The sequence below is a fragment of the Leptopilina boulardi genome, unplaced genomic scaffold, assembly GCF_019393585.1.
Source record: "Leptopilina boulardi isolate dan_hultmark-lab unplaced genomic scaffold, ZJU_Lbou_2.1 LbouV2_362, whole genome shotgun sequence".
NCBI classification, from domain to species: domain Eukaryota; kingdom Metazoa; phylum Arthropoda; class Insecta; order Hymenoptera; family Figitidae; genus Leptopilina; species Leptopilina boulardi.
In genome coordinates, this window is record NW_026137932.1 from 2,660,918 (window position 1) to 2,679,814 (window position 18,897).

The window sequence follows — 18,897 nt, forward strand, 5'->3', positions numbered from 1 at the left end:
TTCAATGAGTACTAAAATAACTAAAAAAACATAAATATATTTTATATAGGTATATAATAATACATTACAATTACATCCAAAATTTTGAGGGAAAGTATTCGAAAGAAATTAATATACATTTTTTTAAATAAAAAATCATCGTTTTCTACCTATTGAAATAATTTAAAGACTTTTTCATTTAATGTTTTTTTATCACCGACATAGTACTGATTCGGTGTGAATGACAGTGTACTGCCAGTACTGGTTTTAATATTTTTTTACCTCCGACATAGTACTGATTCGGTGTATTAGTCAGTACACTGCCAGTACTGAAAGTCAATACCGACAGCCAGTATTGGATCAGTACCATGCCGGTGTTTAATTACGGCGAGCTACGGATATTTCTACTTGGGTTAATATGGAAATTTTATAATCAAATTCGAAAGAAATAGTGGCATTTATAGTTTAGTCCACAAATAAGTAAATGCTACTGAAATTTTTATAATAACACTTGCAGTTTTCATGAAACAACGAGAAATGAGGACGTCAAATATGTCGGTAATGAAGAAATCTAAAATTTTACAATCAAATTCGGAAAAAATAGTTGTGTCATTTAGTTTAGTCTTCAAATAATAATGAATACTACCAAGATTTTCGAAATAAAAATTACGGTTTTTAAGAAACAACGCAGAATATGTCGATAATGAAGGAATCTTAACAAGTTTTATCAGTCATTATTAGCATACTGCGTAGTAAGACATAAAAAATAATAAAAAAAAAACAAAATAGAAATTACTCTTTCAACAACAAAATAATATCAACGATTCAAGATAATATGAAAATGAGGAATAATTCCCTGAAAGTAAAATAAAATGCCCAAGACTCAACTGAAATAGCCAAGAGCGTGTTTCGTACACCGTCCAGATGTAATAATGGTGTATTCTCTTTTTTTAAATCCCCCTCTCTTTATCGTTGCGTGTTTTGTCTTGAGTTTGTCAGAGATGGTTGTTCACAAACTTGTGCCTTTTTCGTTTCCAACATTTTTTTTTCTTTTTTTTTTTGACTTCTTTTTTCTGAGCGATTACATCGCTGATTTATGAATATTCCCATTCTTCTTGATCGCTCCCGAGAACGGGATAGGAGGTGAACGTCGATTATTTATCGAGATGGGATCCAGTGCCGGTGTGTATGTGTGTGTGTGTGTAATATGTGAATGCCTCGCAGATACTAGCTTAGCACTCTACGGCACCGCACTGCCGGGATAAATTTCGTTGATGTAAACGGGATCCCCGGTGAGCACCTCCGAGGCGTTCCGTAACGCTCGTCCATCTTCTCTATTATATTATAAATTTGTCCCGTTACTTCATCTATCTCCGCTCTAAGACGCACTCGCCACTTGCGTAATCCTCTCATTAGAAAATTATTAGTCTCTTCCCTCTAGTTGGCAAATTTTACATTTTATTATAACACATATATATATTGTATAAAACATTGCTATTCATTAATTGAAAGATTACCCAAAAAAAAGGAATTAAAAAAGATTTCTTTTATTAGTCACAGCAATTAATTAAGTAATCTTCTATTGAGAGGAAATTACCTCTTTCGATAAACTCTGACCCTTTTATAAAGCATGGAAAATTTTATTTCTAGGCCCCTTTTATCAAACTCAAAGCATGATTTTTTTCTTATAATCTAGAGGATATACTATTTTTTATAAATGATTTTTACTTGCAAAGCACAGAAAAAACCTGAATTCAAATTGAGTATAGATTCTATACTCAATTTGATTCGCAACAAAAATGAAACTGGTTGTTTCATTTCGAGTTCTAAGGTAAAAGTATCAAAATGAAACAGGCAAGTTTCATTTTGAGAAAAAGAAAAATGGAAAAATATTGTGAAATAACGAATAATTTTGCACAAAAACATGAAATATAATAATTACAAAGAAGTAAATAACACGCTAGACTTAATATATTTGATTAAAAATTGCTTGTAATCGCGTAATAAAATAATAAAGGAAATATGTTTTTAGGTTAGAAAAATGAAAACATGTGTTTTGACAACAGGAACGGTACTGCCAACTTAAATAATAGCGGTAAATTTAAAAACTTATGAAATTAATTATTATCTACGTAAATAATAATAAATAATTTTTATTTAAAAACTTCTAAATATTCGTACTGGTCAAAATAATCTTTCTGGTGTTGTTGAAATATTAGAAACAATAATTGAAATACAAAATTACTCTGCTTATGATGCCAACTTAGAAATCTGAAATTCCAGCCAATATCATTTTGAATAACATGAAGTTTGTCCCATACTCATTTCGATACCCAAAAGAAAATGAGTTGCAACAAAAATGAGTCCAAGTTTTTTCTGTGAGAGCAATATATGCCAAAAAATAATTCCTCCCTATTTTCCTCTTCGATTAAAAGAAATAATTCACTTCTGATTTTCTCTCAAAAAATTCTTTTTGTTAAATAGAGAAAAAGTTGCATTCATTCTATAAAATTTTGAAATAATATTAAAATCCTCTCAAATTGAGAGAAAATCCCTTATTTGATACCGTGTACAAAAGAAAAAAAGTTACACGCAGCCAAAATGAAAAGAATCCATTGAAACGGAAGATTACATTTTTCTTAGTGTGAATATTTTTTTTTCGCGAGTTACCGCGGAATGAGTATAAGAGATGAGGTGGGGTGTGCAGAGCCAGTGAATTCTAATCCCCTTCCGCTTTGCGAGTTATGTTCACCCTGATTTACACGGGCTCACCTGCTCATCCGTTTCAAGAGTGGCCCACTTGCCGTTCCTTTCCGGTCGCCTTGCATACTTTGCGAGTTGTGGTGATCTCAATAGCGTGACATAACTCGCGGGCGCCCACTCGATCTCGTTTCGTTCATGCGGTAAAAAATCGCTTTGTCATGCCTGACGTAAACATTATCGTATATAACTTGAAGAGATTACTCCAAGGCAAACAAAAAATAAACAGAAACAGAAGTCAAAAAAATTTTATCGCATGCCGGGCATAAATTGTTATATATATATATATATATTATTAATAATAATATTTCAAATTTTCCATTTCTCATTGAGCGTGAAAATTGCTATTAAATTGTGGTGAAATTACATTGCACTTTACGCGTATACAATTTAAACTATAAACTGAAGTTCGATTCAAATATAGTTGGAAATTATTGTGTGTAATATTGATCAGAAACCACATATAGTGTATTATATTATTTTATGAAGATATTCCATATACCATATTGGTGCAGTACAGCGACTGTTGTATAGTACCAATATATATACTTATAGAGAAGTATATAAGTAGCTCAGAACTCAGTCAACCAGAGAATCGCGATTACTTAACTTTTCTCGCAAAACTATTTTCTATTATTTTTATTTTCAAATCTTAGCTTTTCATTTGAAACTTCACATATCCTATAATTCTTATACTTTATAAATTTCTCATTTTTATTTTATTATTTATAATTCACAATTTTTCTTTACTAATTTTATTTTAGAATTTCTAATTCGTATCTTCCACATTCAACTGTTTAATTTTTATTTGACATTTTTTACTTTCTAATTCCTATAATATTCATTTTCCGTTTATTGCAACCCTTCTCACATTTCTAATTCCCAATTCCAACTCTTCTTAATTCGCGCTTTTCCTACTTATCTCCATTTCTAATTTCTACTAACTACTCTCCAAATCTGAATTATAGTCATTTTTGACTATAATTTTGAACGATTCGTTCATTAAACGAATCATAGTAACCGTTTTAACTAATTCTTAGTCAAAATTAACTATAATTAATAGAAAATTACAAATTCATTTGTTAAAGTTCACTAATTGAATTAGTATAGTTAATTACGAATTAACTAAGAAGAATTAGAATGAATTCAAACGAATTATATAAGAATATAGTATAGTATAGTATAGTTAATTACGAATTAACTAAGAAGAATTAGAATGAATTCAAACGAATTATATAAGAATCAGGATGAATTGGGACGAATTAGGTAGAAGTAGGTAGAATTCGAAGAAATTAGGATGAATGGGACGAATTAGGCAGAAGTAGGTAGAATTCGAAGAAATTAGGATGAATTGGGACGAATTAGGTAGAAGTAGGTAGAATTCGAAGAAATTAGGATGAATTGGGGCGAATTAGGTAGAAGTAGGTAGAATTCGAAGAAATTAGGATGAATTGGGACGAATTAGGCAGAATTTGGGTAAAATAGAATGAATTAAGAAGAACTGGAATGAATTGAGACATATTAGGTAGAATTCGGATAAAATAGGAGGAATTGGGTATAGCATTAGAAGGAAGTAAGTTAAATTAAGAAAAATTGGGACAAATTAGGCAAAATTTGAATAAAATATGAGGAATTAGGATGAATTAAGAAGAATGGGTATGAATTGGGACGAATTAGGTAGAATTCGGATGAAATAGGAGGAATTAGGATGAATTAGGTAAAATTAGATTGAAATAAGAAGAATTGGGACGAATTAGTCAGAATTTGGGTAAAATAGAATGAATTAAGAAGAACTGGAATGAATTGAGACAAATTAGGTAGAATTCGGATAAAATAGGAGGAATTGGGTATAGCATTAGAAGGAAGTAAGTTAAATTAAGAAAAATTGGGACAAATTAGGCAAAATTTGAATAAAATATGAGGAATTAGGATGAATTAAGAAGAATGGGTATGAATTGGGACGAATTAGGTAGAATTCGGATGAAATAGGAGGAATTAGGATGAATTAGGTAAAATTAGATTGAAATAAGAAGAATTGGGACGAATTAGTCAGAATTTGGGTAAAATAGAATGAATTAAGAAGAACTGGCATGAATTGAGACAAATTAGGTAGAATTCGGATAAAATAGGAGGAATTGGGTATAGCATTAGAAGGAAGTAAGTTAAATTAAGAAAAATTGGGACAAATTAGGCAAAATTTAAATAAAATATGAGGAATAAAGATGAATTAAGAAGAATGGGTATGAATTGGGACGAATTAGATAGAATTCGGATGAAATAGGAGGAATTAGGATGAATTAGGTAAAATTTGGTTGAAATAAGAAGAATTGGGACGAATTAGAAAGAATTAAAATTTAGAAAATAAACATTAGGATGTAAAATATACAGGAAAAAATAGTTCTAACTTCTAAATCACTGTATTGAGTTAATATAGTCAATTTCCAAATAAGACATTTAATTGAACAATTTCTTTTTTCTAAAAAAGAACCACGTTTTTAGTGAGAATATCGATATTTTATAAACCACAAGATTGCTCAACACCTGAATTCTGTCGTAATGGGCAAGGTGTTGAAGTAAAAGGGCGTATTTTTTTTTCTTCTTTTTTTTTTTTGTTATTTTGGTGTCCGAGACTCATCGAGGCGCGTCAGAGAGAGCAATGAAACCCTTTAGAGAGGACAAGCAAGACGATAAACCCGTATCTTTATGAAACGACATCGAGCCTTTATGCCTCTCGTGGATCGCCTTTGTTCGCATGAATGTTTTTTCGGCTCCTCCTCAAATGTCAAGAATTTAAGTAGATGCTGATATCCAAACGAGGAAACGAGCAGGGATGGGTCCCATATTTTTCCATTCAACCATCAAAAATTCGACTCGTTTACCTCATATCTGGAAGAATATAATAATAATAATAATAGTCTTATTTCATATTGTCAGCCTCATTTTTTTTATATCGGCATTCACGAATTCCGTGAGAGAAAATAAAAAAAAAAAAGAAAAGATTTTAACAATCAAAATTTTTCATATATATATATTCATAACTGTTTTTGAAAATTTTCTAAAAAGGTATAAATTCTATATACATATATATATATGGAACTTATCTCATCTCTATGGGATAATTTTACTGTTAGTTTATATATATATATATATATACATATATGTCGAGTTGAAAGAATGAGAAATTCTCTCTTTCTCTTGTGAGGAATTTAAAGATTATCTACTCCCGAGGCTAATTGGATATTTTTCCAAAGTAAAAATGTTTTCTGAAGCTACCGAAAATGTTGAAAAATGAGCTTCTTGAAGAAACTAATGATTTCAATGTGTGTTGGACATGTGTTCATATGTGGTCCATCGAAAAGGGAGGACATTAACCCGCGTGCCGCGGTCGTCGATTATTTCCGTGATGCATTTACTGGCATTCGCTCCGCAGTCGGTCCTTCAATTATGTCCGCCAGTGGAAGCGATTATACGGCATTTTGGTATTCGCTGTGTGTAAAGTTCTCTCATTCTCTCTGACGATCCAATCTTATCGCTACCAAAGGGGATTCACTTCTTATACATAAATTATCGGCCATAAGTAAATTTTTTCAATGTTCATTTCACTCTTCCAAAAAGGTGCACATAAATGACATGCCACTATACTATTATTGTCACTGTCATATATATATATAATTCTTTAATCGATATGACAAACTTGTGTAACTTTTTTCTATTTTAATAAAACATTGATAAATTTATGACTGTTTTTTGACATAACATAACTTGAAAATAAATAAAACTCTGAACCACTTCAGGTTACCCTAATATTTACCAACTGTTAAATTATGGGGTGTTTTAGGATATTTATTTATATCGAAATTAATATACAGAAATTTTCAATAACTGCAGAATTACAATTTTTTCTTCTCGAGTGGAATAATTAATTTGCAAATCTATTTTTTTTGAAGATCTTTGAATTTCAATTTAGAAAAGATTTTCGAATAATGTCGTTGAGAATGATGACAGGAACGATAAATAATTGGCACCTACGCGCGCACACGGAGAGAGACTCTAAACAAGATTCTCTTTTGTTTCATCTTGTACTTGACATATTCATACCTCGATAATTTCTCTCTCTAGTGCATTGCATTTTGCTCCTTGTTTCCTCGTGATTGTGTCTATACGAGACAAGACAAGAGACAATAATAAGTGCAGAATCGTCTCCGTATTGTTAATGCACTCTCTCAAGACGTTCTGGACCGTGACCAATGAGAATAAATATATATACAATCGGATCCCGTCAAGATGAGCACGGTAGTATTACCACGTACAATGCGAGACTAACGGTAATAATTTGGTCGGAATGAAATTGATCGTCAGTTCAGATAGCAATCACGTTTTAAGGTGTCCAACTACCTGAAATGAAAGTGATGGACGAAAGTATCTTTTTTTTCCACTAGAGGAAAATATTTGGTTCAATTTATAATTACAAATATTTGTTAAACAATGCTTTTCTAATGTAAATTTCAATGATGCCAAATAAGTTTCTATTAATTTAAAATTACGATTTTTGATTTTATTTTTGTTTTCCTCCCGACTGTTGATAAACACTTTCTAAAAGTTTATATCGCTGTCCAAGAAAGAAGGAAGAAGCAAACAGGCTTCTTTGCAGTGACGCGATATCCAGCAGCGATGATGCGTTCAAGTTGAATCTGTGGAAAAGAATTCGGATAAGAGAAAGGAGAGGCACCTCTGAAAACGTGATTGTCGTGTCTCTCCAAACTAAAGTATGTTACCAAAAAAGAAGGTTAAAAAGAAGTCTTCCAAAGTTTCTGAATACCTTTTCTCTCATCGCTAGGAAAATATTTTTCTTCACTAATATTAGTTTTCAAAATACCTCATAATATCTCTTACGTAATTAACGAAAGTGTCTTTAAACATAATTTCAGTCCGGAATAAAATTCCATTTTAGAAATTCTTGAACGATTCCTGAAATAATAAACTCCTGTTAAGAGTATATCGAAGAAAAAAAATAAAGGTGTATTATTCCATAAATTCTAACCCGTCAATTGAACAAAATACCGTTTTACTATACCCGCCTGCTTTTAGAAAGAAAAAACTATCATAATTTATAAATCTCCTCCCACAATTATTTAGTCTATGACCACAAACTGATTCGTTTTTTTTTTTCATCTTGGTGTATTTATAGCGCAGCAATAAACATAAATAAAAAAGGGAAGCGAACATTTTTAATGAACGCTAACTGTTAAAAAACGGTATGAAAAAATAATTACCTATATAGCTATAAAAATAATTACCATCTGTTGAAATTAAAAAAAAAAAAATTAACGCACATTTACGCCCTTTAAATGGGAGTAAAGCACGCGTGACCATATTTGGTGAATGCAGCAGGTGCATCATCTGAAAAAAGTTCCAAAAGTCGATTAAGCGCAGAAACGATATCGATATAAAGATAATAGAAAGGCTCTGTGTCGAGAATGCGAAAACTGGTCCCGAATTTTCTTCCATCTCCGGCCGTATACATTCATCGATCTTTGCGCCGCAAGCGACCAGGGATGGAACAGGCCAAGGCACATAAGAAAGAGTGGTTATAAGAGCAAAAAGAGAGAGAGAGAGAAGCCACCAAACCGAATATAAAACTTGTCAGGTGGGCTCTTTATTTACTTTATTAGAGAGAAAGAGAAAATGCTTTAACGGTATTGTGCTTTTTAGAAACAAAGGAGTGTTTACAAAGCACCAATTAGTAGATCTAACAAAGTGTAATGAAAATTAATAATCTTATTATTAGCTTTGGAAAAATTTTTTGTTTATGTTGAAATAGAACATATTATAATTGTTCTTTTTCATATCGTTTAATTGTTCTTGTATCTGAATGTTGAGAATTTCAAAAAATTAAATCACAAAAATTTTAATTTAATTTTGATAGATTGGTTCTTTCTAAATTATCTGCTAATATCTGTTCGGAAAACTGTTAGTTGTGATTTTTGCCTATGGAACAACGCAGAATGAAATCTTCAATCGTAAATCTTAAGCTTTTACATGAGAGAGAAAAGGACAAAACATATTTTTATCCTTTTCTCTCTCATGTAAAAGCTTAAAATTTACGATTAAAGATTTCATTCTGCTTAGGCCTATAATTCTGTCCACAGTGATGCAATCGTCAAGGTTGGGTAGCTGTATTAATTTCGGTAGTGAAATCTTAAGGTGGTTAGCAGGGTTGAGAATGTCCAAAAACAATAATTAGGCAAGTTTCCCATAAAATTTACTACAATTTTTTTTTTTTACTACAAATTGGACACTTGTATGTTTGTCAATTACGATGATTATTTAAAATATACTTTTTCAGAAAAGAACATTGTTTTTTTTTTCTTTTTGCAAAGATGCAGAAAATTTTTCTCTTCGCCCTGCTTTACCAAGAGTTGAAACACGTTCGACAGCGTAATTTCCCGTAAATCTTGTTTGCCCCTGAAGAATAATGCTAAATCATAATTCGTGCTAAACAGGCTATTCATCGCGACGGATACTCGGCGTAAAATAAAATTTACAACGCTTTAGCGAGAAAGGCGCACCACGCATCGACTCGTGCTCGCTCAGGTACATGCATATAACGTGTGCAAGTGTCAGAAGTTAGAGGAGGCCAACTTTTTTTTTTTTTTATTATTTTACAAGTCCGTTCTTTAAACACACATGAATGGTCAGCGCGCGAATACGGGCCTGTTGCCAGTCTTTTCTCTTTACACACTTTATTAACTCTCCCTCGGTTTCCGTTTCGTCCCGTCCCAAGTGAGAGCGCGCGAGGCCAAGGGTTCGAACAGAAGAGTTATTGTGTCTGACATATATGCAATCACGCTTTTCGCTCTTTCTTTCATTTCTCTCTCCTGACTTTATTTTCTCTCTTTTTTCCCCCACAACCTCTTTTATTTTAATCCCTCTCATCTTTACTTTTATTTCCTGCTTCTTTATTTTTTTGCCCCCCCCCCACCACTACTTTTTTTTCACTCGCAATGAATATAATTTTAATAAGCAATCCTAATTCATAGTTTTTAATATCTCTCACAACTTTTTTTTCTCTTCTTCTATATTTGCAGAAGAATGGCGAGTAAAATTTACATCTCGCTATTTAATGTGAATTAATTACGCGATGAAGGGAATAACGGTGTCCGTTTTTTTTTTCCTTTCTATATGTGTGTTACGTGTATATCACCACGTGAATGGCTTTTGTATAGAGAAACGAATGAGCGAGAAAAAAAATTGTACACGCTTAATTGCATTATGTTAAGCTGTTCCGCCTTTTTTTTTTTTTTTTGCTATTTTGTAAACTGCATTCGAGATTTTTCTAAGCCAGTGTAAAAATACTGGTTATTCAATTTAATAAAACGTGATTATTTTCGTTAAATTCCATATATTGACAAGTATTATAAAGTGTTTTTATACGTTTTTATTTTCATTATAATTGCTATTATAAGGTGATAATAATTGATAATAATTTTTATGATAATCGTTAATTATTGTAAAAAAAATTTTATCGAAATTATTATAAATCGTAAATAAATGATTTCCTTGTCAATTGAATGTTAATTTTTAATTTTATTATGAATTGACCGTAAATAGTTGCAATTGGTGTGAATTAGACTTTAGCCTTTGAATTCATTGTGAATTGATCATTAGGTAGCAAATTTTGTCCAGTTTGGTGTGAACACTTAAAATTCAAAATTAACTGACCGTTATTCGTCAAATTATTACAATAGAACGACATTCGAAATGTGAAACTGTGAAATGTGAAAATTATAATTATATATTCATAATAGTAATAAGAATAAGAACAAAATAATAATTATTAAATACGTTTGAGGTTATTTTAGATATATTAAATTCAATTTTAGTTCGATTTGAGGTTAGGTTAGATATTGTCACTTCGATCGTTTTATGGATATTTTTCAAAGTCAATATATAGAAATATTTATCAACATAGAAAAAGTGATAAAATATTATTAATTATTTTATATTGGTAGGTTCCAAGCGCCTGTACTATATGCAGCAGTTGTGCATTCGTGTTTGACAGTCCTTAAGTTTCAAGTGAATAATATTCGTGAAGGTGTCTTTTAAAAACAACACACTCGACATTTTGTCAAGAGTCACATCTTTTTACCTACTTCAAAAATTTCTCCTTATTTGTCAAGTGTGTGCGGCGCACCAATCATTTTCTTATAAAATATATATATCTACCGCACAATTATTTTCACACTTACTTTTATTTATTGCCATCAAACGAATATTAAATAACAGTTTTTATTGTAAAGTTATTTTTTTTTTTAAATCGAAAAAATTCAATTTTATAAAATTGAATATTTGGTATTGAGTACAAAATATAGTACAGAACTAATCCGAAAATTTTGAGACGTAACCTTGCTTTTCCTTATACTAATCTCAATTTTTTCATTGATACAAATTGATGTTATTTTTATATTAAAATAATTAATTTATAAAATTTTCTTCTTTTTTTTTGCAGATGATCCTGTGATGGATGTATTCTTTGCCTAATTTTCAAGTTATGGTAAGAAATAATAATACATTTACTTTACACATTTTTCTCATACACTGTTAAAAATCGGGCTTCAACTTTACACTAAAAAGATTGAAATTATATATTTTCAATCTCGACAAGTGCGAATGTTTTTATTTCATTGGCTTAAAGTTTTTTGTCCAACCAATGACATGCAAACATTTATCCTTTTCGAATTAAAAATATTTATTATTTCAATCTTTTTAGTGTAAAGTTGAAGCCCGATTTTTAACAGTGTATTTTTAAAAGAATTGTTTTATAAGATTTATAGATAATTAAATTATTTAATTTCTTTATTATTATTTCTCAATGAAAAAAAAAAAATCATTTCCAAGCAAACTAATTAACAAATGTTAAATACCTGTTAATTTAAACAAGAAAAATATAAAAGAGTAGCACTTTTATTTTGTCTCAGAAATTCATTTTTCTTTCATTTTATATATATACATTGCAATTATTCAAAAAGCTTGATATTCTCCTGCTGGTGCTTTTCAATCTCAGAATGAATTGAAAATTACCATATTTTCCATCTTTCTAAAGTAGAACATTATATTATTTTTCTTTGGCGAGAAAAGAAAAAAAAAAAAACAGAGAAGCTCTCTGTGCGCGCTTGTGACAATTTAAATTCTTGTGAACTACTTGCGCCACCTCTACGAAGCCAAAAGTAATTCATAAATGGTGAGAGGGTATATGGAAGACGTTGATAAGGGGGGTGCGGGGGAGGGGGTTTAAGGAAAGAGGATTTTAAGTCTAGGCTCGAAGCTTGAAAAAAAAAGAAGAAAGGCGCGCGGATGGCATATATAGTCGCGTGGTGGCAAGAGAAGAGAAAAAGAGGCGCGAATGAAAGAATAAGGGAGAAGGAAGACGCTCAACGCAAGAAGGAAAAGAGACATTCGGTTGAATTGAATTATTTAAAGCCTATGCGAAGAACAGGCGTCTTTTATGAGCGTTTACAATGGCCGGCTTTGTGTGAACACTCGCGAGCGCGAACTCAGTTGCTTCGCGAATGTATACATATATATATGTATATCAGCCTGCATAAGCTCAACTCTCCTTTGCAGTGTTGCCACCTTATTTCTTGAAAATAAATGCGACTAATATCTCAACAAAACATTATAATTTGTGCACAGCAATAAGTTTTTCATAGTTTTTAATTCAAGGGGAATTTTATTTTTAATTGCGTTACAATTCTTTTTTTTTTTTTTAAGGAAAGAACAAAAATGTTTTATTTTCTTAGATTGGTAGTAAAAGTCGATTAATCGATAGTATATCTTTACATTGATAATAAGTATCGATAAATCGATGGTATATCGATAATATGTCGAGAATATATCGATAAATCGATGGTATATCGATAATATGTCGAGAATATATCGATAAATCGATTTTTTACGAATATATCGATAAATTGAAAACTTGTGGTTCGTACGTCAATAAATCGATATTTCGATTAATCAACAACACACATCGATAAATCAATAGTATATCGATACATCTGTAATATATATTGAAGGATCGATAGTATATCGACAGATCGATAATTTATATGAATAAAAAAGTAAAACAGAAGTAAGAATACTTAAATTTTTGTATAAGAAAACGCGCCTAAGGGTTTATTTTCTCATTTTAATAATATTGTTGAGTCTATATAATTTGTTTAATAACATATATGAACAAAAGTCTCATTACCATTGAAATGCATATATTATAAGCAGCAACCTTATTTCTCTCTACCTTTCGACCAATTTCCATCAATTTGTTAATTTTTTCTACAAATTTTGAAAGCGGTACAAGGCAACCTTCGCCCTCCTCTCCTCCGACATTTGTCACGTCATTAATACCTATCGCATTGAGGATAAAAGGAAATGAGTGAGGACCCTGTCAATAAAAGACGGTAATCATAGAATTGCTAATGTTGCAGAAGGAGATATTTACTTTTTTCAGTATTATGAATATGTTACAGCATAACCCTTGAACAAAAAAATTTTTTTTTTTAACAAAATATAACTTATTGAAATAATTGTCAAAATTATTATTATTATTATTAATATTGATTGTATAATAAATTATAACTATATAGAAATTTTTCTAATTACTATAAATATTTCATTACTTATTTAATTAAAAAAAGAAAATAATTAGTGTTATAAAAAATATAATTCCAGTTGTGTAACATCATTAAAAAAAAAAAAAAATCAAAATTATAATTAAAAAAAAAGAAGAAAAGAGATAACACAAAAATAGACATTTATATATAGCGTATAGAATTTTTTTTAAGTATATGTATACGCATTAGCACAATACATTTACATAGCTTTTAATAAATCAAAGAGACCATTGAAACACTTCTATTCTTGTCTGCGCGTTTTGTTAATCTTTTTTTTTTCTTTTTTTGCTTTGGACCCAGAGTCTGCTCTCTCCGCGTGAGCAAGGTACTAATAACTAATAAGATTAAAAGCCTCGGACTTTGATCTTTTAGTATTTTGTATCTCTCATCATTTTTGTGGTAATTCTACGAAAAAAATAAAGAACATATTTCTCATATATATATATATATATATATATGACTGTTGGTGCGTGTGTCATCAATATATATATAGGTATATACATATATTTATATATATATATATATATATACCTTTTGTAATTCGTCGAAAACGACATTCACACAATATGACAATATAAAAACTAATTAGAAATTAAAATTTTGTCCTTGAGCGCACATATTATAACATAATCAGGTTTTGTCGACCAAAATAAATTTTTTGGTTATATCTCAATAATTTTTGTTTGAGTATAAATAAATTATATGTATATGCAATATTTTTTTAAGAATTCGCTTTCTAACTTTGAATTAACACAGAAAATTAAAAGGTATTAAAATAAGCTGCAACGCTTCTTATTTTTATCCAATTTTGCTTATTTTAATCCATTTTGGTATTAAAATAAGCAAAATTGGATTAAAATAATAAGCGTTGCAGCTTAATTTAATGCCTTTTAATTTTCTGTGAAAATTTTTTTAAATCAATATCGATAATTACTATCGATAGAAATTTCGATATAAATCGATATCTGAATATTTTTTCGATATATATTGCAATATATCGATATTTTAATTTCGATATATATTGTTGTCGACGTATTTATATCGATACTTTGACATAAATCAATACCTCGATATTATTTTATGCTTCGATATAAAACGTTAGTTGAAAATCGATATCTTATAACTCGTTGAAAAAAAGGTTAATCCCTTTTGTCCCCCTGCGGAAAGCAATTCATTTTGCTTTTATGCTGCAACCTTGATTCTGAGACGTGGAATTTAACCTGAATGCTATAGCGAAAAAAAAAAATGAACGAGAAGAGCTTGAGAGGAAATCGAACGAATGCAAATGATATTTTGTACTTGTGAGGGAGTATTTTCCGAGTTGATAGGCAGCTGATAATTGATGATACGTGGAAGCTCTCTCTTTCTCTCTCTTTTTCTCTCTCCTCCCTCACGTGCTTGCAGACGGTCCTCTTGATCGTAAAAATAATTGAAAATGCGAAAAGGTTTAGCGCGAGAAGAGAAAAACGCCGTACCGGATATGTGGGCCGGAAAATGACAATCACACAGGAGAAATGATGAATGGATTTATATAGAGGGAAGCAGGAGAAATTCTCTCTGTCTAAAGTCGCGACGTCTCGTTCTCCTCGTATATATCGTCAAATTAAGGGGCCTCTGGCGATTATTCAACCCTTTCCACAATCACCGTCCACGAGTGTCTCTTCGACTTTTGAAAAAGTTTCCCATCCCTTTTTACACTACTTCTGCAATTTCTGCCGAAATATTTCAATTTAGTGGACATTTATAGTTATAGTTTCTAGTTATAACTAATAAAATTTGCTGAAAAATATTACCAGAAAATAATTATATTTCACAGCATCGAACTGTGAACGATGCCTAACGAAGTGTAAACGCACCCTAATGATATATTTCCTGGAAAATCCACCAGATGTGCTAATGTTAATGGCGCTACATTTAAATGTAGTAACACTTTTAAATTCAAAACAATAAAATACCAAATCTAATTGGCACTTAATTCTAATTTACATAAAACTATTAATTTTTTATTATTTTAAAATATAGAATATTAATAAATTAAAATAGAACTATGTAATTTGAAAAAAAAATAAATTTTTTTCTACATTCGTGTATTGTAAGAAAAAGAAAAGTTTTTTTTTTTTTTGTCTGAGATGAAAAGGTTTTGGTATACATAAGGTTGGAGGTGGAGTGAAAGGAGCTTGATTTAAGTGGCAGTCAATAATTATCGTCGGAGCGTGCTGCTTGTTTGCGGTGATCGACCACCCTGAGTCTTAATGGAAGAACGGAGGCCATAAGTAACCCTCCAAACAAGGATTAGCTCCCCTTTCGTCCGGCTCATTGTAAATTAATTACCTGGAAATGAGAAATTTCCGATGTGCACTTCGCCTCCAATGGCAAAAGAATTCAATGGCAAGTAAAAACTGTCCTTTGATCTCTCGACTATATACATACTTTTCGATCTTCATTCTTGTCCACTGGACAAACGGCGCGCACTTTTGCTTTGCCACCCAAAAATTCGTCAATCCCCCTCTCCCTCCCTCCAAGCCTCAATTTACTGATCAAACAATTTCATTGAAAAAGGTAGAAAAATAAATGCCACTCTTCTCTAATTAATGACCAATGCATTCCTTTCTGTTCTCATATATATATATGTATACGTAATACCGCGCTCTTGTCCGAAAAATATTTTCATTTTTAATTAATTGATACTTTTTTGTTTTATTAGAATTCGATTTCGAAGAAAAATAAATTAAATAATAATTGAATATATATTTACAAAAAAAGTTCTTTTAATTCCAGTCATTTTAATGCTACTTTTCCTGTATATGGATTCTAATTGGCTCATATCGTAACATTTCTGGACAATTACCAAACCAATCAGAATTGTTTAAAGTGTAATTACCCAAGCTTGCTGAAAATTCTCTCACATTACCAAATTTTTACTTTTTACTTATATAGTAATTATTTTTTCTCAGTATAAAACATTTACATTAAAAAATTGGGTGAGAATTAAATAACAAAAATGCCCTTGTGAAAATTCGTGCCATCAATTAGAAGAGTCAATGAGCGGTAAAGGCGAGAAACAATGGAGAGAGAGAGAGGGCAGGGATGGACGACTGAGCACTTGTTTGACCGAAACGTGCTGACATAACGAGGAACTACGCTAATAACGTTAGTACGCCCCCTCTAAAGTAAAAGAGGAGAAACACTTGAGTACAGAAAAGAAATTTTTTTTTTTTTGCCCACTTCCAATAATATTATATATAAATGAAGGTGGTTCCCAGCGCTGGCAACTTGACGCAATTGTGCCAGTCCTTGTCTCTTGACTCGACTATATACCGCACCCCTTTATGCCTTTCTCCCCCCCCCTCCCCCTTCCTCCCACACCTCCAAAGAGCAGAGCGCGCCGTGTAACGCAATTACGATTGTTGTTTGAATGAACAATCAAGCGCCCTCGAGGCGCACCCCAATCATTCAATTTCTCTTCGATCTGATTCTCTCACTCCCCCCTGTGTGTCCCCCTTTTCTCACCCCACCACCCACGATTCCTTTGCCAGTCGGCAGCCCTTCAGGACGAGCGCGCGCGCGACGACCCACCAGTCGACTAACAAAGTGACTCTTTCTACTTCTTATTTCCTGCCGTTGACAGGGCGAATATTACTGACGAGGAAAAAAAAAAGCTAATAACAGACCTAATATATACGGTAAGCGAATACCTGATGTGAATGTTTGTCCATGTGTGACGTAAGGCGTTACTAAAAGTACAGAGGCAGGGGAAGGGGAGTATGCTCCATAATAAAATTCAAGGCGAGGAAAAAAAATGTTATTTCCATTAAAATATTTTCAGGTTATCTTATTTATGCGATTTTCTCGAAATATATGTGTTTGAAATAGAAAAGCTTTTCCGAATTTATTTTGCTTATATGCTATAATCCCAAGAAGCACGTAATATAACCTCAATATTAAGATAATATTACATGTAAGATTCGTAATATAACGTTGTAATATTACAGTAATCTTACAGTGATCTTAAAATGTCCGCCTCAAGGTACTATTACCGGTAATGTTACTGTAATATTACGCGCTAATATTAAGGTAATATTGCAGTAATATTATACCGTAATATTAAGGTAATATTACAAGAGAATATTACAGTAATATTATAGGAACATTTCTTTACGAAAAAAATCTACCCATCCAGGGAATCGAACCCCGAACTCAAAGCACACGAGTCCAGAGTTTTACCAACAAGCCAAATTGACTTATAATATATTTACGTTTTTTATGCTTTATGAATAACTCAAATCAGTCTGTAATATTACTGTAATATTACCGTTAATATTACAGTAGTATTCCCGGTAATATTACCTTGAGGCGGACATTTTAAGATTACTGTAAGATTACAGCGTTATATTACGAATCTCACGTGTAATTTTACCTTGATATTGAGGATATATTACGTGCTTCTTGGGATGGTCTTAAAGTATCAAAAAGTAAGAATGTGAGAAAGTAAAGAACAGAAATAGTTAAGCTTGCCTCACATTGTTGGAAGATGGAAACACAGAGAAACCTCCGAAATGTAAATTGGGATCAGAAATCACGCGAAACTGACCCACCCCTGAGCCTTCTTGTGACAACCATCTTGGTTTTTTTATCTCTTTCTTTTGTATATGTTAGAGAAACACGGAATGAAAACATGGCCACCACAACAAGGCTCTCACCAGATGGCGTATCGCAGTATTTCAGATCCCAATAGATCACATATGTCGCATTTTGGAGGTTCTTCACAGTAAAAATATTACATTTTTTTCCTCTTGTGACAAATCTGTGATTTAACCTTAATTCCATAGACTTTTTTTTAACGTTTGTTTAATTTATAAAGCTGCTTCCACAATAGCTAAATTCCATCATTTTAAGGACGATGTGCGCACATCCATTGCCAACTGTCGACAAAAAATTTATTTCACTTGTTCCTCTCTTCCTACAATTTCAACTTGTTAATATTATTGAAATAATGAAAAAAAATTTATTTTGTTAAATTAAAAACTTTATATCCTTTGATGTAAAATATTTTATTATTTCAATAATATTAACAAGCTGAAATTTTAGAAATAGTTGAACCCGGGATGAAAAATGTAGGTATTCCAAAAGTAAACTTGAGTCACATAGTACTCAAATAAGTATTCCTCCGTGCCAAAAGGTAGATTGTGGAATACTTTAGGTTACTGAGGGTATACTAAGATCTACCACATAGAGAGGAGAGTATACCATTCGTATACATTGGGATATTATATGAATTTTTCTAAATTATCTTGTAATTATTTAACCATTAACTTCAACCATAGAGTTCTAATGATGTCTAATAGATGTCGCATTGTCATATAGACAAAAATTCTTCTTAATAATAAATATGAATAAAAATAAATAATATTAATTGATAATTAATTTATACATTGAATATTTTTTGATATACATATAAACACAAATATACATAAAATTTTTTTCTTAA

The 18,897-nt window shown here is 31.2% G+C and overlaps 1 protein-coding gene across 2 annotated transcripts in view; it reads left to right on the top strand.

Moving 5' to 3' along the window:
• The window catches only part of LOC127286831 (transcription factor SOX-13), a 209,691-nt gene that overhangs the window by 29,650 nt on the left and 161,144 nt on the right, over positions 1-18,897 (top strand). For both annotated transcript variants that reach the window (XM_051313436.1, XM_051313437.1), the window contains exon 2: positions 11,249-11,293. In XM_051313436.1, the coding sequence (XP_051169393.1) occupies positions 11,264-11,293 (30 nt within the window). In that variant the 5' untranslated portion in view covers positions 11,249-11,263. The remainder of the gene's footprint in view (positions 1-11,248; positions 11,294-18,897) is intronic.